Source organism: Takifugu flavidus, chromosome 7, assembly GCF_003711565.1.
Source record: "Takifugu flavidus isolate HTHZ2018 chromosome 7, ASM371156v2, whole genome shotgun sequence".
NCBI lineage: Eukaryota > Metazoa > Chordata > Actinopteri > Tetraodontiformes > Tetraodontidae > Takifugu > Takifugu flavidus.
In genome coordinates this window covers 1,915,938-1,935,304 of record NC_079526.1, presented here as the reverse complement: position 1 = coordinate 1,935,304, position 19,367 = coordinate 1,915,938, and the positions used below count along the sequence as shown (strand labels likewise).

General features: G+C 45.5%; 2 protein-coding genes across 6 annotated transcripts in view; one reads left to right on the top strand and one right to left on the bottom strand.

The window, feature by feature from the left end:
* Nucleotides 1–1,106: 1,106 nt before the first annotated feature.
* ddx10 (DEAD (Asp-Glu-Ala-Asp) box polypeptide 10) lies at nt 1,107–4,615 on the bottom strand. The gene is made up of 2 exons (XM_057037457.1): nt 3,153–4,615; nt 1,107–2,803 (listed from the first exon to the last, which is right to left on the bottom strand). Exons 1-2 carry the CDS (start codon nt 4,593–4,595, stop codon nt 1,631–1,633), a joined length of 2,616 nt encoding a protein of 871 aa, XP_056893437.1. The 5' UTR covers nt 4,596–4,615; the 3' UTR covers nt 1,107–1,630.
* A 497-nt stretch (nt 4,616–5,112) lies between these two features.
* szt2 (SZT2 subunit of KICSTOR complex) overlaps nt 5,113–19,367 on the top strand; it is a 46,605-nt gene continuing 32,350 nt past the window's right edge. For 2 of the 5 annotated variants that reach the window (XM_057037455.1, XM_057037452.1), the window contains exons 1-28: nt 5,114–5,342; nt 5,806–5,931; nt 6,289–6,462; nt 6,922–7,092; nt 7,551–7,673; nt 7,834–7,996; nt 10,578–10,684; nt 10,808–11,018; nt 11,223–11,393; nt 11,947–12,178; nt 12,296–12,425; nt 12,931–13,076; nt 13,167–13,319; nt 13,580–13,694; nt 13,828–14,033; nt 14,365–14,601; nt 15,239–15,317; nt 15,409–15,500; nt 15,596–15,764; nt 15,835–15,952; nt 16,153–16,266; nt 16,352–16,555; nt 16,652–16,749; nt 16,918–17,056; nt 17,128–17,439; nt 17,513–17,720; nt 18,509–18,553; nt 19,118–19,245. In XM_057037455.1, coding sequence (XP_056893435.1) covers nt 5,319–5,342; nt 5,806–5,931; nt 6,289–6,462; nt 6,922–7,092; nt 7,551–7,673; nt 7,834–7,996; nt 10,578–10,684; nt 10,808–11,018; nt 11,223–11,393; nt 11,947–12,178; nt 12,296–12,425; nt 12,931–13,076; nt 13,167–13,319; nt 13,580–13,694; nt 13,828–14,033; nt 14,365–14,601; nt 15,239–15,317; nt 15,409–15,500; nt 15,596–15,764; nt 15,835–15,952; nt 16,153–16,266; nt 16,352–16,555; nt 16,652–16,749; nt 16,918–17,056; nt 17,128–17,439; nt 17,513–17,720; nt 18,509–18,553; nt 19,118–19,245 — 4,195 coding nt within the window. In that variant the 5' untranslated portion in view covers nt 5,114–5,318. Of the gene's footprint in view, nt 5,343–5,805; nt 5,932–6,288; nt 6,463–6,921; nt 7,093–7,550; nt 7,674–7,833; nt 7,997–10,577; nt 10,685–10,807; nt 11,019–11,222; nt 11,394–11,946; nt 12,179–12,295; nt 12,426–12,930; nt 13,077–13,166; nt 13,320–13,579; nt 13,695–13,827; nt 14,034–14,364; nt 14,602–15,238; nt 15,318–15,408; nt 15,501–15,595; nt 15,765–15,834; nt 15,953–16,152; nt 16,267–16,351; nt 16,556–16,651; nt 16,750–16,917; nt 17,057–17,127; nt 17,440–17,512; nt 17,721–18,508; nt 18,554–19,117; nt 19,246–19,367 lie in introns of all 5 variants that reach the window. The other 3 variants (XM_057037453.1, XM_057037456.1, XM_057037454.1) reach the window with 3 other exon arrangements.

Genomic DNA, 19,367 nt, shown 5'->3' with positions numbered 1-19,367 from the left:
CTACAAAATTGCGCCATTTGTATCACTCCAGTTAGCGACCCGATCCTGATTAGCAATCTGTGAATTAACATTTGACAGGAACATACTCGCTGCTAATTTATCATCTCGTCCTTCCAGCAGCCTGAGAACTGCTAAAATGGAGGTCGGTGGGTGGCTGTGAGCATGTGCAGCACCAGCCAGTTTGTCTTTAGTTAGCATCCTCTGCTTGGATGCTAACTCAAGACTTTTAAACTTTTCTACATAAAGGAAACCAGAACTGGTCACAGAGACCTGAAGCCAACTTCAGAACACAAGAGCAGGGGTGAGGACCTCAGTCAATCTATGGGACAATTGAGGGTGACTTTTCCCAATTGGTGAGAGAAACTATTAAGTTGTTATAAAGGAAAGATAGAAGTGAACACTATTATAGTAATAACTGTCGGGGTCAGATTTTTAAAGTGGCGAGGAACACCGGCAGAAGGGGCTCCCAGGGACACTAGAATCACCCCTCTGAATAATAGAGGCCCAGAAGAACCCCTTACCCTGCTGCAGACATGCCCCCAGTTCTCCCTCCCCTGTTGGTTATACCACACAAGGACCAAACACCCATGACTGGTTAACACTAGGACTAAGACGGTTGTGTTCCTGTCCTGGATCCGTCTGTGTCCAGATCCGTCTTCCATTCATGTTTCCATGGATGTGCTTGGATGCAGCAGCCTGAGAACAGCAGCTGCTTCAGCAGGAACCTTTGCTCTCTGACCCTCCTTGTGCAGGGCATCAGCGATGGTGTTCTGGTGGAGTCGTCTCCTCCCTGATGGTCTAGCCTACTGAACCAGACTGGGACATTAAAAAGGTCCAGGGAACCTCTGCAAGTGTCCTGAGTTAGTTAACTACTGAGAGTGTAACACAAGCAGTTTATAATATTAAAATTACACAACATTTTTATTTTATAAGACTGAGTTTTGGGATTTCAATGGTGCTGCAGTCTTACTAGCAGGGGGCCCTACTGCTTTAGCGTTGGTCGTCATGGAGTTTATTATTTGGCCACTAAGGGGCGCCATTGTATGCATCAGAGGTAGACTCCCATAACACGGCTGTAACAAATATTACAGATCCATAACCACAACGTCATTATATATATATTTATTTACTCTTGTGATTTCCACAAAACACATACCACACAGACGGACCCCATCAATAAAAGACAGTCGCACCATAACTGTCCTCGTGTCCTGGCACGTCTCCTACTACAGCAGCATTAACGGAGAACAGAGCTGTGACTAAACATACGGAGCCGTCAAACCTGGTAAAGGTGCCATTTTATCCCACAACAGTTGCCTGGCACTGAAATATCTGACTTTCCAGTGGAATCATCAAGTTGTCGGGTTTTTGTTTGAAGATTGAAATTTTATGACACAAAGTACCAGCGTCTTTACCATAACTGTGAGCACATTATTGCAGGAACCATCCCGATGAGACGGAAGCCTGTTGGAAGCTTCTCATCAGGTTTGCTGCTTCATCAGAAGAAAGAAAGAAGTGAAGCAGTTGAAAGAAGTTCATTTTAATAATTAATCACTGGCGCAGTTGAAAACCAGCACAGATGTAATCCGTAACCATGGAAACCTGACCAACATCAGCATCACGTTTTTCTCTACCTGCTTCCTCTCAGCAGGTGCAGGACTAACTCCTCATCTTCAGCCAAGGACAGACCAGTGTCCAAGGCCGCGTGCTGTTCCTCTTCTTCACCCTTCTGCAGCCTCCTTTTCTTCGTCTTAAACGTGGCCACGTTCTGCTCCTCTTCTTCATCACTGCTGCCGCTGCTTCGCTGTCTTTTAGTGAACCCTTCCTCCTCCACCTCTTCCTCCTCTGAGTGGAGTTTGTCAGGATCTGGCAGAGTGCTTGGATCGAACTCCTCCTCGCTCTCACGGGCCAGGTATGCCATGACCTCATCCTCCTCGTCCTCACCAGAGTCCTGCCTCTTCTTCTTGGCTTCCCTGCTGGCAGCCTTTGCCTTCATCTTCCGCTCCCTGTGTTTGGCTTTCACCTTCCGACTGTACTCCAGCTTGTCAAACTCCTGGTCCTCACGCTTCAGCCGCTCTCTGGCCTTCTCCACGTTGATACCAGAAATCTCATCCTCCTCTTCGTCATCTTCTGTCACTGCCCGCTGGACTGGTGGCCACAGCTGCACCGCCTTATCGTCCTCATTGAAAATAACTTTTTTATTGACTTGGAAGTTTTTCTTGAGAACTTTTTTGGCTTCTTTGTATTTGGTCTCTTTGCTGGGCTTCTTTTTGGAGCTCTCTCCGCCCGCTTCCTCCAGACTCTCCTGGGTTCCTGCCAGGTTGAAGACATCTTTTCTTTTGACGGTGAACAGGTCTGCATCTCCGAGATCATCTTCATAATCTGCACCCTGCAGTTGTCCTTTAGGGCGAGTCACTTGTTCTTCATCACCACCTGCCTCATCATCACTTACACTCTCAGAGTCTGAGCTTTCATTCTCAGGTCCTTTCAGCTGGACCTTAAAGCTCTTCAGCTCTTCCTCTTCGTCAGACTCCTCCTCCTCCACTGTCTGCTCCGTTCTCTCTGCTTTCTGAAGCAGAGCTTTGTTTAAGAAGCGCACCCTGGGGGCCACAGCAAGGCCCAAGGAGTGTGCGTACTCTTCAATCTGAAGCTGACAGACATCAAACACCTCTTTGTTCTTCATCAGGTAAATGGAGCGCAGGTAGGATATAAAACACCTCTGGGCTCGCTCCTTCTGCTCCTTCTCCTGGGCAAGAAACCCCTCTAGTTTCTGCTGGACGTTCTGTAGCTTCTCTGTATTCACCTGCAAGACACACAGAACAAGAATCCAATCAGGGAGGCGTCAGTGGCCCTGACCATATCTGAGGAGCTGAGCATCAGAATAACCGGTTAAAACTGCCTCAAAGGCTTGTTGGGGTTTGTTTGTGATGCACACAAATTAATCTTGGTTTAGTTATGCTCAATCTTCCGTTTTTTAACCTATCCAGCAACAAAACATTTGTTGTCAGCATTCAGTTTTCATGAAAAACAGTGAATTCTCTAGGATGTTTTTCAATTACAGAAAAAGATTTGTCCTTTATATCATCGAGGAAACCATCTTCGTTCTTATGATCTTCTGCCTGCCTGCCTGCTGGGATTGTGCGAAGCATCACCTGGATCTTCTGGATGGGGACCTTCTTGTCCAGCAGCTGTCTGAGCATCCCCTTCTCTTCTGAGGGCAGCAGCAGCAGCAGGGCCTCCCCGCCCTCCTTGTACCTGGCTGTGCGGCCGACCCGGTGGATGTAAGTGTCTGCATCCTCCGGACAGTCGAACTGCAGCACCCAGTTGACGGCGGGAAAGTCGAGGCCCCTGGCGGCGATGTCGGTGGCGAGGAGCACGGCGGTGTTTTTCCTGAGGAAGTCGTTGTAGACCTCCACTCTCTTCATCTGCTGCTGTTTTCCATGCAAAGCCAGGACGGGGGTGCCGGGTCTGAGGCGGCAGAGGACCCGGAAAAGGTACTGAACCTCCTTGCAGCAGGCAAAAAAGACAATGATCTTTTTCTTGAGGTGATTTCTAATGAAGGAGTAGAGCATGTTGACCTTCTGATGAAGCTCACACACAACATAACTCTGCTCCAGAGTGGCAGGTGTGCTGAACTTGGCCTTCTCGTGGGCCCACACGTACTCCGGCTCTTTGAGACTGAGCCGGGCCAAGTCTTTCACAGATTTGGTCTGTGTGGCAGAGAACAGCAGCGTCTGCCGAGTCTTAGGAAGGTTCTCCACGATAGCATTGAGCGTTTCTGCGAAGCCCATGTCCAGGATGCGGTCGGCCTCATCCAGGACCAACATGTGGAGGTTTGCGGCGTGGAAGGAGGCCGTCTGGTCCATGTGCTGAAGCAGCCGTCCGGGGGTGCAGATGATGATGTTGGTGTGTTGGATCTGTTCTGACTCGACCTTGAGGTCCTTTCCTCCGATCACTAGCCCCGCAGAGAATTCGTGGTTCTTGCCAACCTTGCGGAGAACCTCAAAGGTCTGATAGGCCAGTTCTCTGGTGGGAGAAATGATGAGAGCTCCGAGGCCATCCACAGAGGTCCACTGCTGACGGTAGAGACATTCCAGGACAGGTATTAAAAACGCCAAAGTCTTCCCAGATCCCGTTTTAGCGGCGCCCAGAACGTCTTTCCCGAGCAAAGCAAAGCCGAGAGTCTGTCTCTGGATCTCGGTGGGCTGCCTGTACTGAGCCCCCTGAAGACCTAACAGGGTTTTCTTTGAAATAGGGAAATCGGAGAACTTGAGCGCCTCCTTTGAGTTTATATCGCCGTATCTACTGACAAGTCTGGCGATATACTCGCGTTCGACCTGCCACTCGGGCTTCTTCTTATGCTGCGCTCGTTCTCGCTTCACTTGTACTTTCTTCCTGTTGTATTTCTTCTTCCATTTCTCGAAGTTTCTCACGTAATTGCCACCGTCACTATTGTTCATCCCCTCAGGTTTCTTTCTGAGGGACACCGGATTCCCTTTCTCCATAACTGAAGACTTAAAGTAAAAAAAAAGAAGTTTAAAATCCACTAGCTTCTGCGGACAGCATGTACGACATGCGATGACTCGTTGACGCATCGATATGACGTCAAAAGCGAGCGACAGGGATCAGGCAACAATCGCTCACATTTCCATAGCTGCACTTCATCCGCAAACCCCAAGATTTAGTTCAGAGACTGGAAAATATTTTTCTTTTGAATTATATTAGCTTTTTTCTTTAAATTCCAATATTTTGCATTTTCTTTTGCCTCTCGTGAAGAAAACTGGACAATTGGTTTGGAAAAAATATTTTGGAATTAAGTGTCTCGAGCCCAAATTTCTGCCAATATTACTACAGCAAAAGGGCTCACAATTTGAAGCAATGGCATTTAGTAATGTAAAAATAAATAAACGCATATTAAAAGTAATTCGATTCTACAATATTTTCTGAATAACCAACAAAATATTTTCTGGGTTCCACCAACAAAAAAAATCTCTAAAAAGACAACTATTTAAATACATAAACTAAAAACTCACGATCGTTATATGGAAGGATCATTTAATGCTCGTCAGAAACTTAATGGGTTTCCATTGTTGTCAAACGACCTTTTGGAGAACGGGTTTTATTTTGTAGGGTTTAACCGGAAACTGACATTTTTGGTCCTCCTATTGAAGTGGACACTGCCTCCCAACACCTGATCATTAGCAGAGACACATGATGACAAACAAGTATTAGAAGACGCCACTAATTCCTGACAAGACCAAGTGAACTTTAGAAGTGTGAAGGTTGTCTTCGTCTCCAGCTTCTATGCAACAACAGGGATGGCAGAGCGACACGACACCGAGGTAAACCTTGTTATGATCGACAAACACGCCTGCTTCTTCTTTCCATAACTCTCCACATTTTCACTTTTGCTCCCGGTGCCATCGGACAGAAGCCGATAAAAGTCAGTTGAAAGGTGAACGCTAAAGAGTGAAAAGAAGATCTGTGGACAGGACAAACTTGTTAGCTTGGCATTAGCACAGCGGCTAACAACAACAACTAATGTCAACACGAGTGGGAACAACTAGACAGAAGTTTGGAGGTTTTCAGGAGTTCTTGGCCTGTTAAGCGCAGCTTCTGCAATTATTCAAACACAGCTAACTAATTTCCACATGACCAGTTAACTCAGTTATTTAATTCTCCAACTGTGCACAAGCATTCCTGAACTTTTGCCCTTAAATCTCAGATGAAAAACAACGTTCATATGATGCAAAGATCTGACCCTCGTCCACATGCTCAGCTAATATTCAGACTGTTTTTCCTGAGGTGGAGGAGGCTGACCACATCTACCTGCTCATGAAGGAGGAATATCGAATCTCCAGGAACGTTCGTCTGGCATGGTTCCTGGGGAAACTTAACCAAGTCATCTGGCCAGCCTCAAAGACTGAACTAGTGCGTAAGAGTTACTGTCTCCCTCTCTTAGAGTGGTGATCAAAGCTGTGGACAAGCAGAATTCTGACTGCTTGGAAGGGTTTAAAAATGTGGTGTATTTACCCTACAGTGTCTTTACATTGAGATAAGATTAGGCTGTTTATTCTGCATTTGGTAGATTTTCTATTGCAGCAGAGAAGGTGCAGAAGCAAAGTAACAAAGTACACATGGTGCGATAAGAACAATAGAATCACAATCTAGACGGACATGCCTGTATGATGCAAACAAACCAAAGCTGCTGCAAATAATTTAATTTGAAAATCCATGATTCACATTGAGATGAAGTCAACGTATTGACACTATTGTCACTATTTCTAGCTGAACTCTAAGAATGAGTTGGACCTTCTGAGCATCTTACCGAAAGGATGGCGTGAAGATTTCCCTCCCACCGTGTATCCCCACATGCTGGTACCATCCACTCGAGCTACCTTCTTGGCCCGGAGGTACCGTTTCATCATTGAGATGGATCTCAGCCCCTCCACTGGCATTGTGGTAAGACAACCTTAATATTATTATAACACTGCAGACAGAGGAAAAGTAAAATAGTACTTTAAGGACATTTTAGAGCTTTAATTGCGTAAAACCTCATTGGACTCTCTGCATATTGTGGCAGCGAGACATTAAATGTCCCTATTGTGGATGTTGCCTCTGGTCATTTTTGTCGACACGACAAAACTGCGGCCAGAAGGAACTCCGGGAACATGTCAAGTTTCACTGTGTGTGTATTTTAAACTATTGGAAACTCAGATAGTCATTATAGCATATACGTAGCTCACTATCAGATAGAATATTTCTACTGTTAACGCAGATATCAACTCAATAAACTTACTAATTCAATTATTATTGGGTATTAATATATTTCCTTGTTTGTTTTTGGTTTTGGCATTTTCAGTCGTCCATCTGAAAAGATGTGTGAATGAAACAAGCTGTTTGATGTGTGTGTTTCTGCAGGATGACAGCACAGGAGAGATGATCTTTGATGAGGTCTTTCATGCTTTGTCCAGATGTCTGGCCGGTCTTGCTCAACCGTTTCAAGTACCTGGAACTGACCAACTGTTCAGACCAAAGATCTTCGTCACCATCCTGGCATATTCCTCAATTATTGGCCTTGCATCCTATCAGGTGCCGCGCCTTTAATGGGTTGTGTGAAAGAAACCGCAGAGTGTGAAACTTTAGCTATGGATCTGCAGCCGCAGCACGTAACATCACACATTACTACCCTTGGCTGGGGGGGACCCTGTCATGTGTTCTGCTTGAATGTAGATCCTCCAAGTAGTGACTGAAGGCCAGTGCTCAGAAGGTCGTTGGTTTCATCCTCATTGTCTTCAGGTTGTTTGGAGGTTTTGAACCATTGTGCTACCGCTCAAAGAGGCCACAGCCTTCAGGGGGGGTATTAGTGGTAAATTGGTGGATGGTGCATGTCAAAATAACATCCACGTGGATGGAAGGATTCAAAGGTCCCCAGCAGAACCTTGAAGAAACTATGTGCACTCTAATAATAGGCCAGACTAATAAAGCATGGGAAGGATGGAGCAGCAGGAGGTGTAGCGGCGCCTCATAGTCCTGATTTCCACCTGCAGGTTCTGGTCCAAGGCTGTCAGCTTGACAAAATTGACCTGGACGACTTCCTCCATCACATCTACCAGCAGCTCAGAACTTTAGAAAACAACATCGCACAAGTTTTGCATCAACATCATAAACAGGTCTGCTTTTGAGTCTGCATGTATCTCGTGCATTTCTAATGTGTTTATATTCATAGGTAATGTATTTCTTATGCATTAATAAGTGTTTTATCAAATTCTGGTGTTGATGTTCAGCCTAGAACCTTTATTTATGTAGATGTATTTCCCTCCTGTGTTTCAGTCTGTGGAGCTGCTCCAGAACTCAGGCCCTCTAAGCAATACAGTGGCTGAGCAGCTTCACAGGAAACACGCCGTTTCCATGGTGTCAGCTGATATGGGTCTCGTCAGCATGGTACGTCAGGGCATCCTTGCTCTTCAGCTGCTGCCTCCAAATTCCAGTTCAGGTCAGTTTAATAGGTGATATAACGTGCTTGTGTCTGGCGCTCCAACAGTTTTTATTGTTGCTGGTACAGCTGGAGAACGTTTTCTCGACAGTAATATTACCAACAAACTCTCAAACCCTAATAGACAACTTGGAAGTTGTGATGGAAAAACTGAAACTTTAAGTTTTGTCATCATATTTATGGAGGTGCAATGGTTTAGCCCACCCACCCTCAAGATATCTGCTAATGTGAGGCAAAAACATGACACATTACCTTTAATCTTACATAAATGTTTTTTTGTTGTTTTTCTCTCGTACATTATTATAATACAGTAAAGCATAGTTAGTACCCAGTAACGTTAGTTGGCGTCACCATGACAATTGTTTTGCACTGCAGCCACCTTATTTACCCCTCATGGGGTTACTTAACTCTGTCAGTCTTGTTCTGAACTTTGATTTCATTACATTCATGTCAGGAAAGGCTGATTCACAGAGGTTTGTAGACCCTAACAGTACAAACATTTTCAGAGCTGCTTTGTGAAGATCCTGAGGGTTATCTGGATCTACTGAGCTCCAGAAGCTTTGAAAATGCTCTTGAGATTTAATCCTCCCAAGGGAGGCTGGGGACGTTGAGTCACAGTGGACCCTGTTCTCTGCCTCCTTTGGTAACACGGCAGCTTTTAACTGTGAACACAAGGTCTGTGGGGCCAGTCATGGCGGCAGGCCCCGAACCCTGTGGTGGCCCCTGGAAGTAAAGGATGCTGTCAAGCTGAAGGAGTATTTCGAGGAGCTCCTCAACCCATCATCACGCCTTCCACTGAGGAAGCAGGGGCTGGGGTCTCTGAGGTGGACTCTGCCATCACTCGAGCTGAAGTCACACAGGTAGTGACCAAGCTTCTCAGTGGAAAGGTGTCAGGTGTGGAGGACATTCACCGTGAGTACCTCAAGTCTCTGGATGTTGTAGGGCTCTCCTGGATGACACACCTCTGCAACGTCATGTGGGAGTCGGAGACAGTGCCACTGGGGTGGCAGACCGGGATGGTGGTACCTCTTTTTAAAAAGGGGGACCGGAGGGTGTGTTCCAACTATAGGGGGATCACACTTCTCAGCCTCCCTGGGAAGGTCTACTCCAGGGTACTGGAGAGGAGAATTCGGCCGATAGTCGAACCTCAGATTCAGGAGGAACAATGTGGTTTTCGTCCCGGCCGTGGAACACTGGACCAGCTCTATACCCTCCGCAGGGCGCCTGAGGTTTCAGGGGAGTTTGCCTAACCAGTCCACATTTGTTTTTATTTATCTGGAAAAGGCACCATGTGTCTCGGGGTAGTCTGTGGGGAATGCTTCTAGAGTACGGTGTCTGAGGACCTCTGTTAAGGGCGTCCGCTCTCTGTACAACCGGAGCAGGGGCTTGGTTCACATTGCTGGCAGTAAGTCAGACCTGTTTCCAGTGCATGTTGGACTCCGGCAGGGCTAACCTATGTCACCGGTTCTGTTCATAATTTTTATGGACAGAATTTCTCGGCGTAGCCAGGGGCTGGAGGGAGTCCGGTTTGGGAACCACAGGATTTCATCCTTGCTTTTTGCAGGTGATGTTGTCCTGTTGGCTTCATCAAACCAGGACCTCCAGCATGTACTGGGGCGGGTTGCTGCCGAGTGCGAAGCAGCTGGGATGAGAATTAGTACCTCCAAATTCAAGGCCATGGTTCTTGACAGGAAAAGGGTGGTTTGTCCTCTCCAGGTTTGGTGGAGAAGTCCTACCTCAGATGGAGGAGTTCAAGTATCTCTTGTTCATAAGTGAGGGAAAGATGAGACTGACGGGCGGATCAGTGCAGCCTCTGCAGTTATGCAGTCGGTGTACTGGACCACTAAGAGAGAACTTCATCGAAAAGTGAAGCTCTCCATTTACTGGTCAATCTATGCTCCAACTCTCATGGTCAGGAACTTCAGGAATGACCGAAAGGACAAGATCGTAGATACAAGCGTCATAAATGAGTTTCTTCTGCAGGGTGGCTGGGCGCTCCCTTAGAGAGGGTGAGAGGCTCAGTCATTCGGGAGGAGCTCAGGGTAGACCAGCTGCTCCTTCATGTTGAGAGGACTCAACTGTGGTGGCTCGGGCATCAGTTTCAGATGCCTCCTGGACGTCTTCCTAGGGAGGTGTTCTAGGCATGTCCCACCAGGAGGAGGCACCGAGGCAGATCCAGGATGTGTTGGAAAGATTATGTCATCTCTGCTTAGACTGCTGCCCCTGCCGTGGCTGCTGATTGTTGGGTATTAATAAAGCTAACCTTTAACCCATGACGCAAACAGGCTGGTGAAGGTCTGACGCTGTGGTTATCTGAGAGCTCGGATCTCCTGGAGTTCTCCTTTTCCTGGATGCTACTTTCCCCTCTACTATAAAATTGCACAAAGAAAATTGATACACAAATTATTAATTTTGAATTATTATTAAAATTGTATAAACAGTGTTTATTTTGACACTTGGGAAAGTCATTTCATCCTCCGCTTGCTTCAGTTTTCACATTTACAGAAGTTCTGACCAGAGGGGCCCAAACTGATGCAGATCACAGTGTAACTTTGTCACAACCATCTTATCTGGCTTTCAGGTATCATCATAATCACAGATGGTGTGACCAGTGTTCCTGATGTGGCCATGTGTGAAACTTTGCTCAACCAGCTCCGGAGTGGAACCATTGCTTGTTCCTTTGTGCAGGTAACTATGAAATATTTGCAAAATTGTCAGCTTGCCATTGTTACTTATGGACAAAGTAATCAGTCATTGTGAAAATGAATCGTTATTAGAGACGAGTCTCTTCATCAAATCGTGTCTTTCCAGGTTGGCGGCGCGTACTCGTACGACTGCAGCTTTGGCTACATTCCTAATGTAGAGCTGATGAAGTTCATCTCTTTAGCTACCTTTGGTTCCTACCTGCCCAGCTGTCCTGAAGTTGACCTCAACAGCTCAGAAATGAACATCTACCACAGAGCTTTGCTCACCTATTCCTTCCTCAAAACCCCTGAGTCCATGAACTCTGAATACTTCTGTGGTACGTCTGTTTATCATTACTGCTATATTACTCAATCAAAAAGTGTTGGTTTTGCTAAAGAGTTAAATAAGTCTTATCTGTTATTAAAATGAGATTTATTGACATTTTTAATGAGAAGTTTAAATTAGATATGAGCTTACTGTTGTGTTGATGGGAATAATGGCAATATAATCTTTCTGCGTTAACTCCTTGACTTATTTTTAGTTTCTCAACATAAGCTATTTAATGAGCACCTGGTCTCAGCCAGTGGGAACCCGGCGCTGGTCATGAGGAGGAAGAAACACACTGAGAAGGAGGTCCATGCTGATTTAATCAGTGTGGTGTCTGTGCGCCTGAGAGAAGGCTACACCATTAGAGACATCAGCCTAACTAAAGGTAAGAAGTTCTCATTCCTGTCCCAGAGCTTTCTGACCAGAACATCTGGAAACATCAGTTGCATTTTCCATCAGAAATTTAGCAATTTGTAGGTACAGCAATTACAAATGAATCTGTAAAATCACGAGTGTTTCTCTTTGGCAACTGATTAATAGGAAATTAAGTTAAATATCTCAGTTACCCTGCGGTGGTTGGCTGCCTTGACTGTCGTCTTATGACAAGTAGCCCTATTACAAGTTTAAGAATTCAAACCAGTTTTTAAAGGTAGTCCCTAGATAGTTCTTATCATGCTGATGAGGATGATATGTAGTCCCTAAATACCCTGTACATTCAAGTGTAGTGGATTGACGTTAAAATGTGTTTAGCAGATCTTAAGCTTATGAGTTTTTGGGTGGGAACACTGTCTCTACGTAGATGATTTAAGATGGTAGTGCTTGTATCCCAGCTTCTTTGGCTTGTGTTGAAGGTGGAGGTATTGATTAGGTTAGTAGCCTGTTATTACAGGTCTCTCCTTGTAGAAAGGTTGCTTCAAATTTTGTCCTTCTTATTGAAGGTGGGTCTCAGCTGGAGGTGAAGCTGGTGTTGCTGTGGAAACACAACATGCACATCGAGTACTTGGCAGCTGCTTCATGGCCTTTGGACTCCACAAAGAGGACGACCAGGGTGGAGGTCACAATGGAGGGGAGCTATGACATTCTGCACGACATCAGCTGCACCCAGAGGAAACCCATCACCAGCCCGTACCGCACCTCTGTCATCAGACGCTTCTGGAACACGCTGCAAAGGTCCCGGACCAGAGACTCTTCTCATGCCTCCACTGTGTTGAATACAACCTCACGATTCATTGAAGAGAGAATTGACTAAAGAGAGAATTGACTAAAATTCCGTGTTTGCTCTTTCAGTATCAACCAAACCGACCAGATGTTGGTGCACCTTCAATCCTTCAATTCACTTCCAGAGAATTACATGATTCCTGAGAGTACCAAAAATGGAGTTCCTCTGTTCTACATCCCACCTGGATCAACAACTCCGGTACTGTTGCTGCTCACCACGTGGAAAAGCTCTGTTTAAAACTGTGTCAACAACAAAACTGTTGTGTTTAGCTGTGTGGTTGCTGAAGAAATGAATGAAAAGTGTATCTGTGTATTGGGGATACGCTCAGCTTAATAACAGTGCATCATGAGGACAGCAGAGCAATTCAGTCAGACTGACTGATGCTGGTTTTAAACAGTCTAGAGTCTAGACTGTTTCCTATCCAAACAGACACATCTCCGGTGATTGACAAATACACTTAATACATGGGAAAACCTCGTTTTGGCTATTTTAGAGCTTTACTGACAGATCATTGAAGCGACATGTAAAAGATGTTTGAGGAAAGAATGAGAAAAGTACATTCAAAGATGCAGGAGATCCTCATAAGCAGCTGTGAGAATTGTCTACTAGTAGATAAAATAGGGCAAAGCCCTTTATGTTTCTAATTGCTGCTATTGTTTTGGATACCTCACCTTCCTTCAGCTGACCATCTCCTTCTCCTCAGGTTCTTTCATTACAGCACAATGGATCCAAAGACTCAGCTCAGTCCCAGTTTGCTTCTTACTGGAAACCTATCCTCTCCATGGATGCCAATTTCTGGCAGAGATGGCTGCACATGCATCGTATCACTATAATCCTTGAACATGACATGTGAGGGCAACATGTTTATTAGCGATCATTATAAAATCACTCGTAGCATCCTCGTTGATAGTTGACTAGTCCATCATTTTCTTGGATTAGGCCTGTCCCCAAACACCTGCACATTGCCGGGAACAATGGCAGGTACAGCACCATCCAGTGTCGCATCTCCCACTCAGCCCTCACATCTTTGCTGAGGGACTGGAGCAACTTTGTGCTGGTGGAGGGTTACTCATATGTCAAACTCATATACAGGTGAGCAGTTTGTGTTAATTATATTTTTATAAATTTCATGATGGATAAATGTTTGCAATTTCTCTCAGTTTTACTCATAATTCCTCATTTTAAGACAGGAAAAGACACATTTATTTTATTAATTATGTTTTTCCCAGTATGTATATGCTCATACACCCAAATGCTTGCTTATTCATTTTTTTTACATGTCCAGTAGCTTTCATATGATGAATCTATTTGAATGGAACCGAGGTAAACTTGTCCACGTCATGTCCCCACAGCCCTGCAGATCAGGCTCCCATGTCCTTCTACTTGGTTCGTCTTATCTCCAAGACGCCCTGCATGGTCCTGCGTCTCGGCTTCCCGATTGGAACTTCAGCCCACACACGGAACAAGGTGTCTATTTAGTCACTCATATCAGTGCTCTGGCTGCATATTGTGTATTTATTTATCATGAAGCGTAGTTTTATATGGAGTCTTAAGTAATTGTGAGTTGATGTTATTTGTAACACTTTGTTTTCTACCTCAGATTGTTGACGAGCTGCGTGAACAGATCCTCAAACTTCGCTTCCCTCACCGTGTTCAGAACAAAGAAACCACCCCCAAAGCCAAGAGGAAAGCTGTGGCTCATCCATCTCCATCCAAATCTCCATCCCTCCCTGTTACCAAGTCAGCACTGTCAGACAGACCTTGTGTGGTGGTGCTCAACAAACCTTTGGAGAAGCTGCTCATAAGGTAAGAGAGCTGAGAGACCATCACAGATATTTAGAGTAGATTAGTTTTGCACTGGCTTTTTCGATGGCACAAGTCAGCCTGTGACACAGACATGGAAACCAGGTGCCTGTTAGTGCTTGATGGCAATACTAAACTATTAGTCCTGTCAGCAGCTTCTCTTTTACTATTCAAGCATGGTAAGGTTCTGCCATTCACTGGAATGTTAAAAATATCTGGACAGGAATCAGAACCGAATCGTAGTCATTAATCGGACCCATTGGTAACTGCAGGCTTTCAGATATCACTCATATGACATCTGTATTAACATTTCAATGGGGTGTTTGTGTTTGAGGTATGAGAAGCTGCCGCTAGACTTCAGGACTCCATTCATCTTCAGCATGGAGAGCTTCCCTCAGCCGTCCAGCAGCTGTGGCCCCCTCAGCGTGGCAGCCAGTCGGACAGCTTCCTCCACGCTGGCGTCGCTGTCACGTTACTTCCTGCACCAGCGCTGGGTGTGGGCGGTGCACGGGAGCCAGGGGACAGCGGTGGCCATGCAGGCCGTAGCTCACATTCTGTCTATGCTGTCTGAGTGAGTTGGCATGTTGTCAGAATATGTTTGTGAACATAAATCTGTGATCGAACATGGAAATGCCGAAATGTGACCAGTGAAGGGTTAATGCTCGATTTATCCTCAATATTTGTGTAAAATGCAGAAAGTGACTGAAATTCAAACCTTAATTGAGCAGAAAATCTGTCCCTTAAGTTGAAACAACCTATGAGACTTCATCCTCCTGGAATAACAAATGTTGGTAAAATCAGATGTGGACACATTAAACTGGGACACCACAAATTCCCCCAAGCGTGCGTTAAACAGTCCTCCAGGAGGTGAAACCAGCCGAGGCATCGAGAGCAGGAGAGAATTGACAAACCCTTTTATCACCGCAAAAGTGAATCAGATTAGAAATGGTCCTGTGTGTCCACTCATAATAGAATGATCTGAACTTGTATGTGATTATTATGAGAAAATATACGAATAAACAGGAGGACCGTCAGTACCTTTTAAAGCCATTTTCAAAAATGTAAACGCGATGTTTGAGTTGGTTATTTCACAATTTTTCTTTGGGTTTGTCCTGAGACTACACAGATGTTTTTCCTCAATGATTACGCAACTATTCAGTTGAATGTGAAGCTTTGTGAGAGTTGTTTGTGTGTCCATGCGTCTGCAGGATTCGGCTCTCCGAAGGTTTTCACTTTGCGGGGAGCGGAGAGGGAATTGTCAACATGGTGATTGAGCTGCCGATGAGGGTAAAGGAAGACCAGCACTTCCGATTCCTCTTGGACCTTTCAGTTCTTGTTGTCATCGCTGTAAGGAAGGATGCTGCGTTTGTGTTTTCAGGGAATGTCGGGCGTGGATGCAGACAGAGAGAGTCACTCTTGCATCGTTCAGTATATCCTGTTTCCACCTCATTCTGCTTCTATGAAGGACAGGTAAGAAGGTTGGCTCTGCTCTGAGCTCGGATGTTGTGTCCTGACGTCAGAAGAATCCTATTTCAAAGAGGTTGTTTTCTTTCATTGGACTAAAGCTTTTCCACTGATGACGACAACGACACTGAGGTGGAGGCTGTAGATGTAGACACAGAGCTGAACCTTGTGACTGAGTGCTGGGTGGAACCACAGAATGGCTTCGTGACGAACTGCACGGACCAGCATCGCTACTTCCAGGGCCTCAAGTACCAGGAGGTCCCTCAAGCAGTACGTACAGCTGTGTGGACATTTAAGAAGCTTTTTGTGATTGATAAAGTTGATCCATGTTGTTTTGCAGATCTTTCCCAGAGATCTGGCCTGTATGTCCACCATGATGACCTTTGAGTATTTGAGCCAATTGTGCCAGAATAAAGAGCAAGTTTTCTCTCAACCGGGTGGACCCAAAGACTCGAGAGGTGAACAAAATGCTCTCCAGAACCTACAACTGGAAACATATGTTTTACAATAGAAAAACAGACAATAATTGTGAATGAAAATGAACAGAATTTAAAAAAAAACAAAACAGGGTTGATGAGGATGAACTTTCTACAATTGTTCCTTTCCCAACCTCTGTCCTGCATCATCTATTACTGTCCCCGATCCTCTGTTTATGCAGCAGAAGCTGTGGTCTCTGAGGACGGAATTCACATGGTTCCTTTTCAGTTTGACCTCATTCAGCTGCTGCCAAAATGTCAGCAGGTGGAGCTCTTCTTCCTCACTTTCAGCACAGGTATCACACGCGTCTGGGTTTCTAAGCAGCAACCGATGAAGATTTAGAGTTATGTAATTATTCTTTCATTTCTTTCCTTTTCAAGTGGTGCAGCCTGAGGAGCAACTTCACAACACTTCCTGTCTGCCCAATGAGCTCCTGCTCAACCTCCTCCACAACAGCCTTGAGCATGAGCTGAACGACAGAGAAATCCCATTAGCCTACAGCGACCACAGTGCCTTCATGCACCACATCTTAGAGCGTGAACGTGATGGCAACGTTGCCCCGTTCTCCTTACCTGTGATTAAAGGTCAGCCTGGTCCCATCATATGCTCTTGTATGCACAATTGATCACACCCACATTAATCAGCCTTGCAAATACCTGCTGGTTTTATTTGTTTGACAGAGGAGTGTGTGAAGCCTGCAGACAGGCAGGACAATATGACATCATTTCACACCAGCTGCAGCAGCAAAGAGGTGATGGGATCCACCAGCACTTTACAGGTAATCCCTCCCTGTTTGAAGAACTCATGTTTGAAGAACTATGTAATATGCACTTAAAATCCAGCAGTGGCAACAGACTTTTTAAATAAGGATTATTTGTATGAACTGCATCCTAAAGCAAATGTGTAGGATTGTCGGTGTTGCAGACGTACTCTCCTGTCATCACAGAGCTTTAGTAATGCAGATCTTGTGGATGAAGAGCCCTTCCTTGGGGAGAGAAGCAGTGTTGTACCTCAGTGGAGGTGCTATGCTAAGTTCATCAGCTGCCAGCAGATTCTCCTCACTTTCCTCCCTGCTTCCTTCACAGGTAAACTTTAACGTCTATTTGAAACTAAATTCTAACAGGGTAGGAACATTAAATCTGGATGTTTGAAACAGATATTCTAAAGCTGATGGCGTCAGGGCTGGAGGCTGAGCAGAGTAACCTCAGCGTGCAGGAGGATGATACTCTGACTCCAAGCAACAAGTCCCAGACTACTTCCTTGTCGGGTTCCACCAGTGGAATGGAAAGGTCAGAGTCTGGCCTCAGTCTGGCCGGTAAACTGAGGAGGAGCTCCAGCAGTGGCCACTTTACAGCCAGGTCTCCTGTGCTGTCACCACAGTCTGAAGGCCAGACTGACCCTCTCGGGCCTGACCAAGACAGCTGGGACCACAAAGTGTCAGAGACAGAGACGGGCACCTCAGAATCTGGTCAGTGTGTTCTGTTTATAGATGAGCTCAGTCTTTGCTTGAGAAGAAAAGTTTTTGAATTTTGTTTTTTCAGATGTTGGGGAAAGAGAGGGGGTGCAGTTCTCTGAACCACAGAGGGCAGAATTCCACCTCAACTTCAGCAGGCAGGTTTCTCAACAGAGCACCACTGAGGGCACCCAGCTCCACTGCCCAGTCTACATCTACAACTGTTCTTTTGAACAGCTGAAGGAGCAGCTGGTACATCCCAACTCCAGTCACCAACCCAGGGACATCTTTTTCAGGTGAGAGAAAGAAACCAGCTTCCGTTCACAGTTACAGACAGTCTACATTTGCATTTCAAGGTCAGTCCTGAGACGTGGGTCTGCGACGTCATGCCGCTGTTGAGGTTTAGTCCAACAGGTGGGGCTGGAAGCACATTGTGGCTGTCAGATATCAGGAAAATTCAGTGAGAACCTTGAGAACCTCGGTCAGAGCCCAGTTTCTATATCTACGGCCATATGATGCCCTGGCTTTTCTTCATTTAAATGTTGCCTTTACCTATTTCCTATGGTTCTTGAGGGTTATGCCTTATGGACTATAGGTCCATATAGTCTTTTGTCTAGTTTTGATAGCTTAATGCGCATTGCTCTGAAGTTCTGACTTAAGTCTTATTCAGCTCCTGATCTACGACTATAACACCAGAGTGTCTCATGTATATAAAGCTGATTTTACACATGGCAGCAGTTTACCAGCAGAGCCTGAATTTAATACTTTAGTTCCAGTGTTTAGGGAGCTCAATTTTTTTTATCATGTATTGGCAACCAAAGTGAATATAGCGTTTTACCGTACATATCCTGGTGAATACGTCTGGAGGATGTCAAGTTCATTCGGATGACACATGATGGAGCCTATTTTCTTTGCTCACCACCTTTGGGTTTAGCAAGTTCTCCAGGCTCTTGGTGGGTTTATGTTGTCAGTTGCCGCAGCAGCTGTGGGCCTGACCTGGCCTGTGGAGTGTGTTTAAAGTCATTCAGTCTTTTACATCCATGTAACATGAGTGTCTTTGGCTATCTTTCTACTCGGGGTACAGAGCTCAAGATGCTGCATCCTGGGAGATAAATCAGCAGAAGTTCAGGTACTGCTGCTCGGTTCTCCTTCTGAGCGCTCCTTTCTTCTCTGCTGAGATGCTGCTCAGCTTCGGGGGCTTGTTTTTCAGATGTTTGATTTTTGTTTCCTCTGGGAAAACTTTTTTTCGCCAATCCCAGCCGTTCTAAATCAACCACCTTCTTCCTTCTGGTCTGCTTCTACCTGCAGGCTCTTGCATCCTACAATTTTTGCAGTGCAATAGCAGAGTTTGGGTTTATTCTCTGCCATTTCCTGTTGCTGGTATTAGCTTTATTTCCTCGTTTCTGTGTTTCGGAATACTCTGATCTGCTAGCTGCAGTGTTGCTGCTGAGACTGTTTTACTGTACTTGTCAACACCATGCCTTCACTGATGTGACCAGTGTCCTGTCTGTCTGACTTGATTGGTTAGAACCCTTGAGAGGGTGGGGGGGGGTCCAGGATTGTTGGCTATTTACAATGACTGTACTGTGGAGATCTATGTGAAAAATGCCTTGGGATGTGATTAACTGTATTCTCCCTTGAGAGTGCAGATAAACTTACTGTACATTGAGTATGTATTTCCTGTTTATGGCAGGTCGCTCTCTCTGGACCGCAGCAGTCCTTCACCTTGGTCTGATCTCCTGGCTCAGCCTCACAAACACAAGGAGCTGGCCAACTACTGCAGCCTTTTGCAAGAACATTACCACCAGAGCTTTGTTAAAGGTGACGTCCATCCTCCAGCACATCCTTACGAGCTCTTCTTCATCGGTCTTGGTCTGTAATAGCCAGCCTGTAGGTTCATGGATGTGGCACTGAGATTTAGTCACGTAGGCATCTGATGCCTC

Bases quoted from the DNA above. Each gene is read 5' to 3' on its own strand.
- ddx10 (XM_057037457.1), bottom strand. From the start codon at position 4,595: ATGCGTCAACGAGTCATCGCATGTCGTACATGCTGTCCGCAGAAGCTA. The intron at 2,804-3,152 runs GTGATGCTTCGC...TGTGTCTTGCAG, and splicing joins TCCCCATCCAGAAGATCCAG to GTGAATACAGAGAAGCTACA.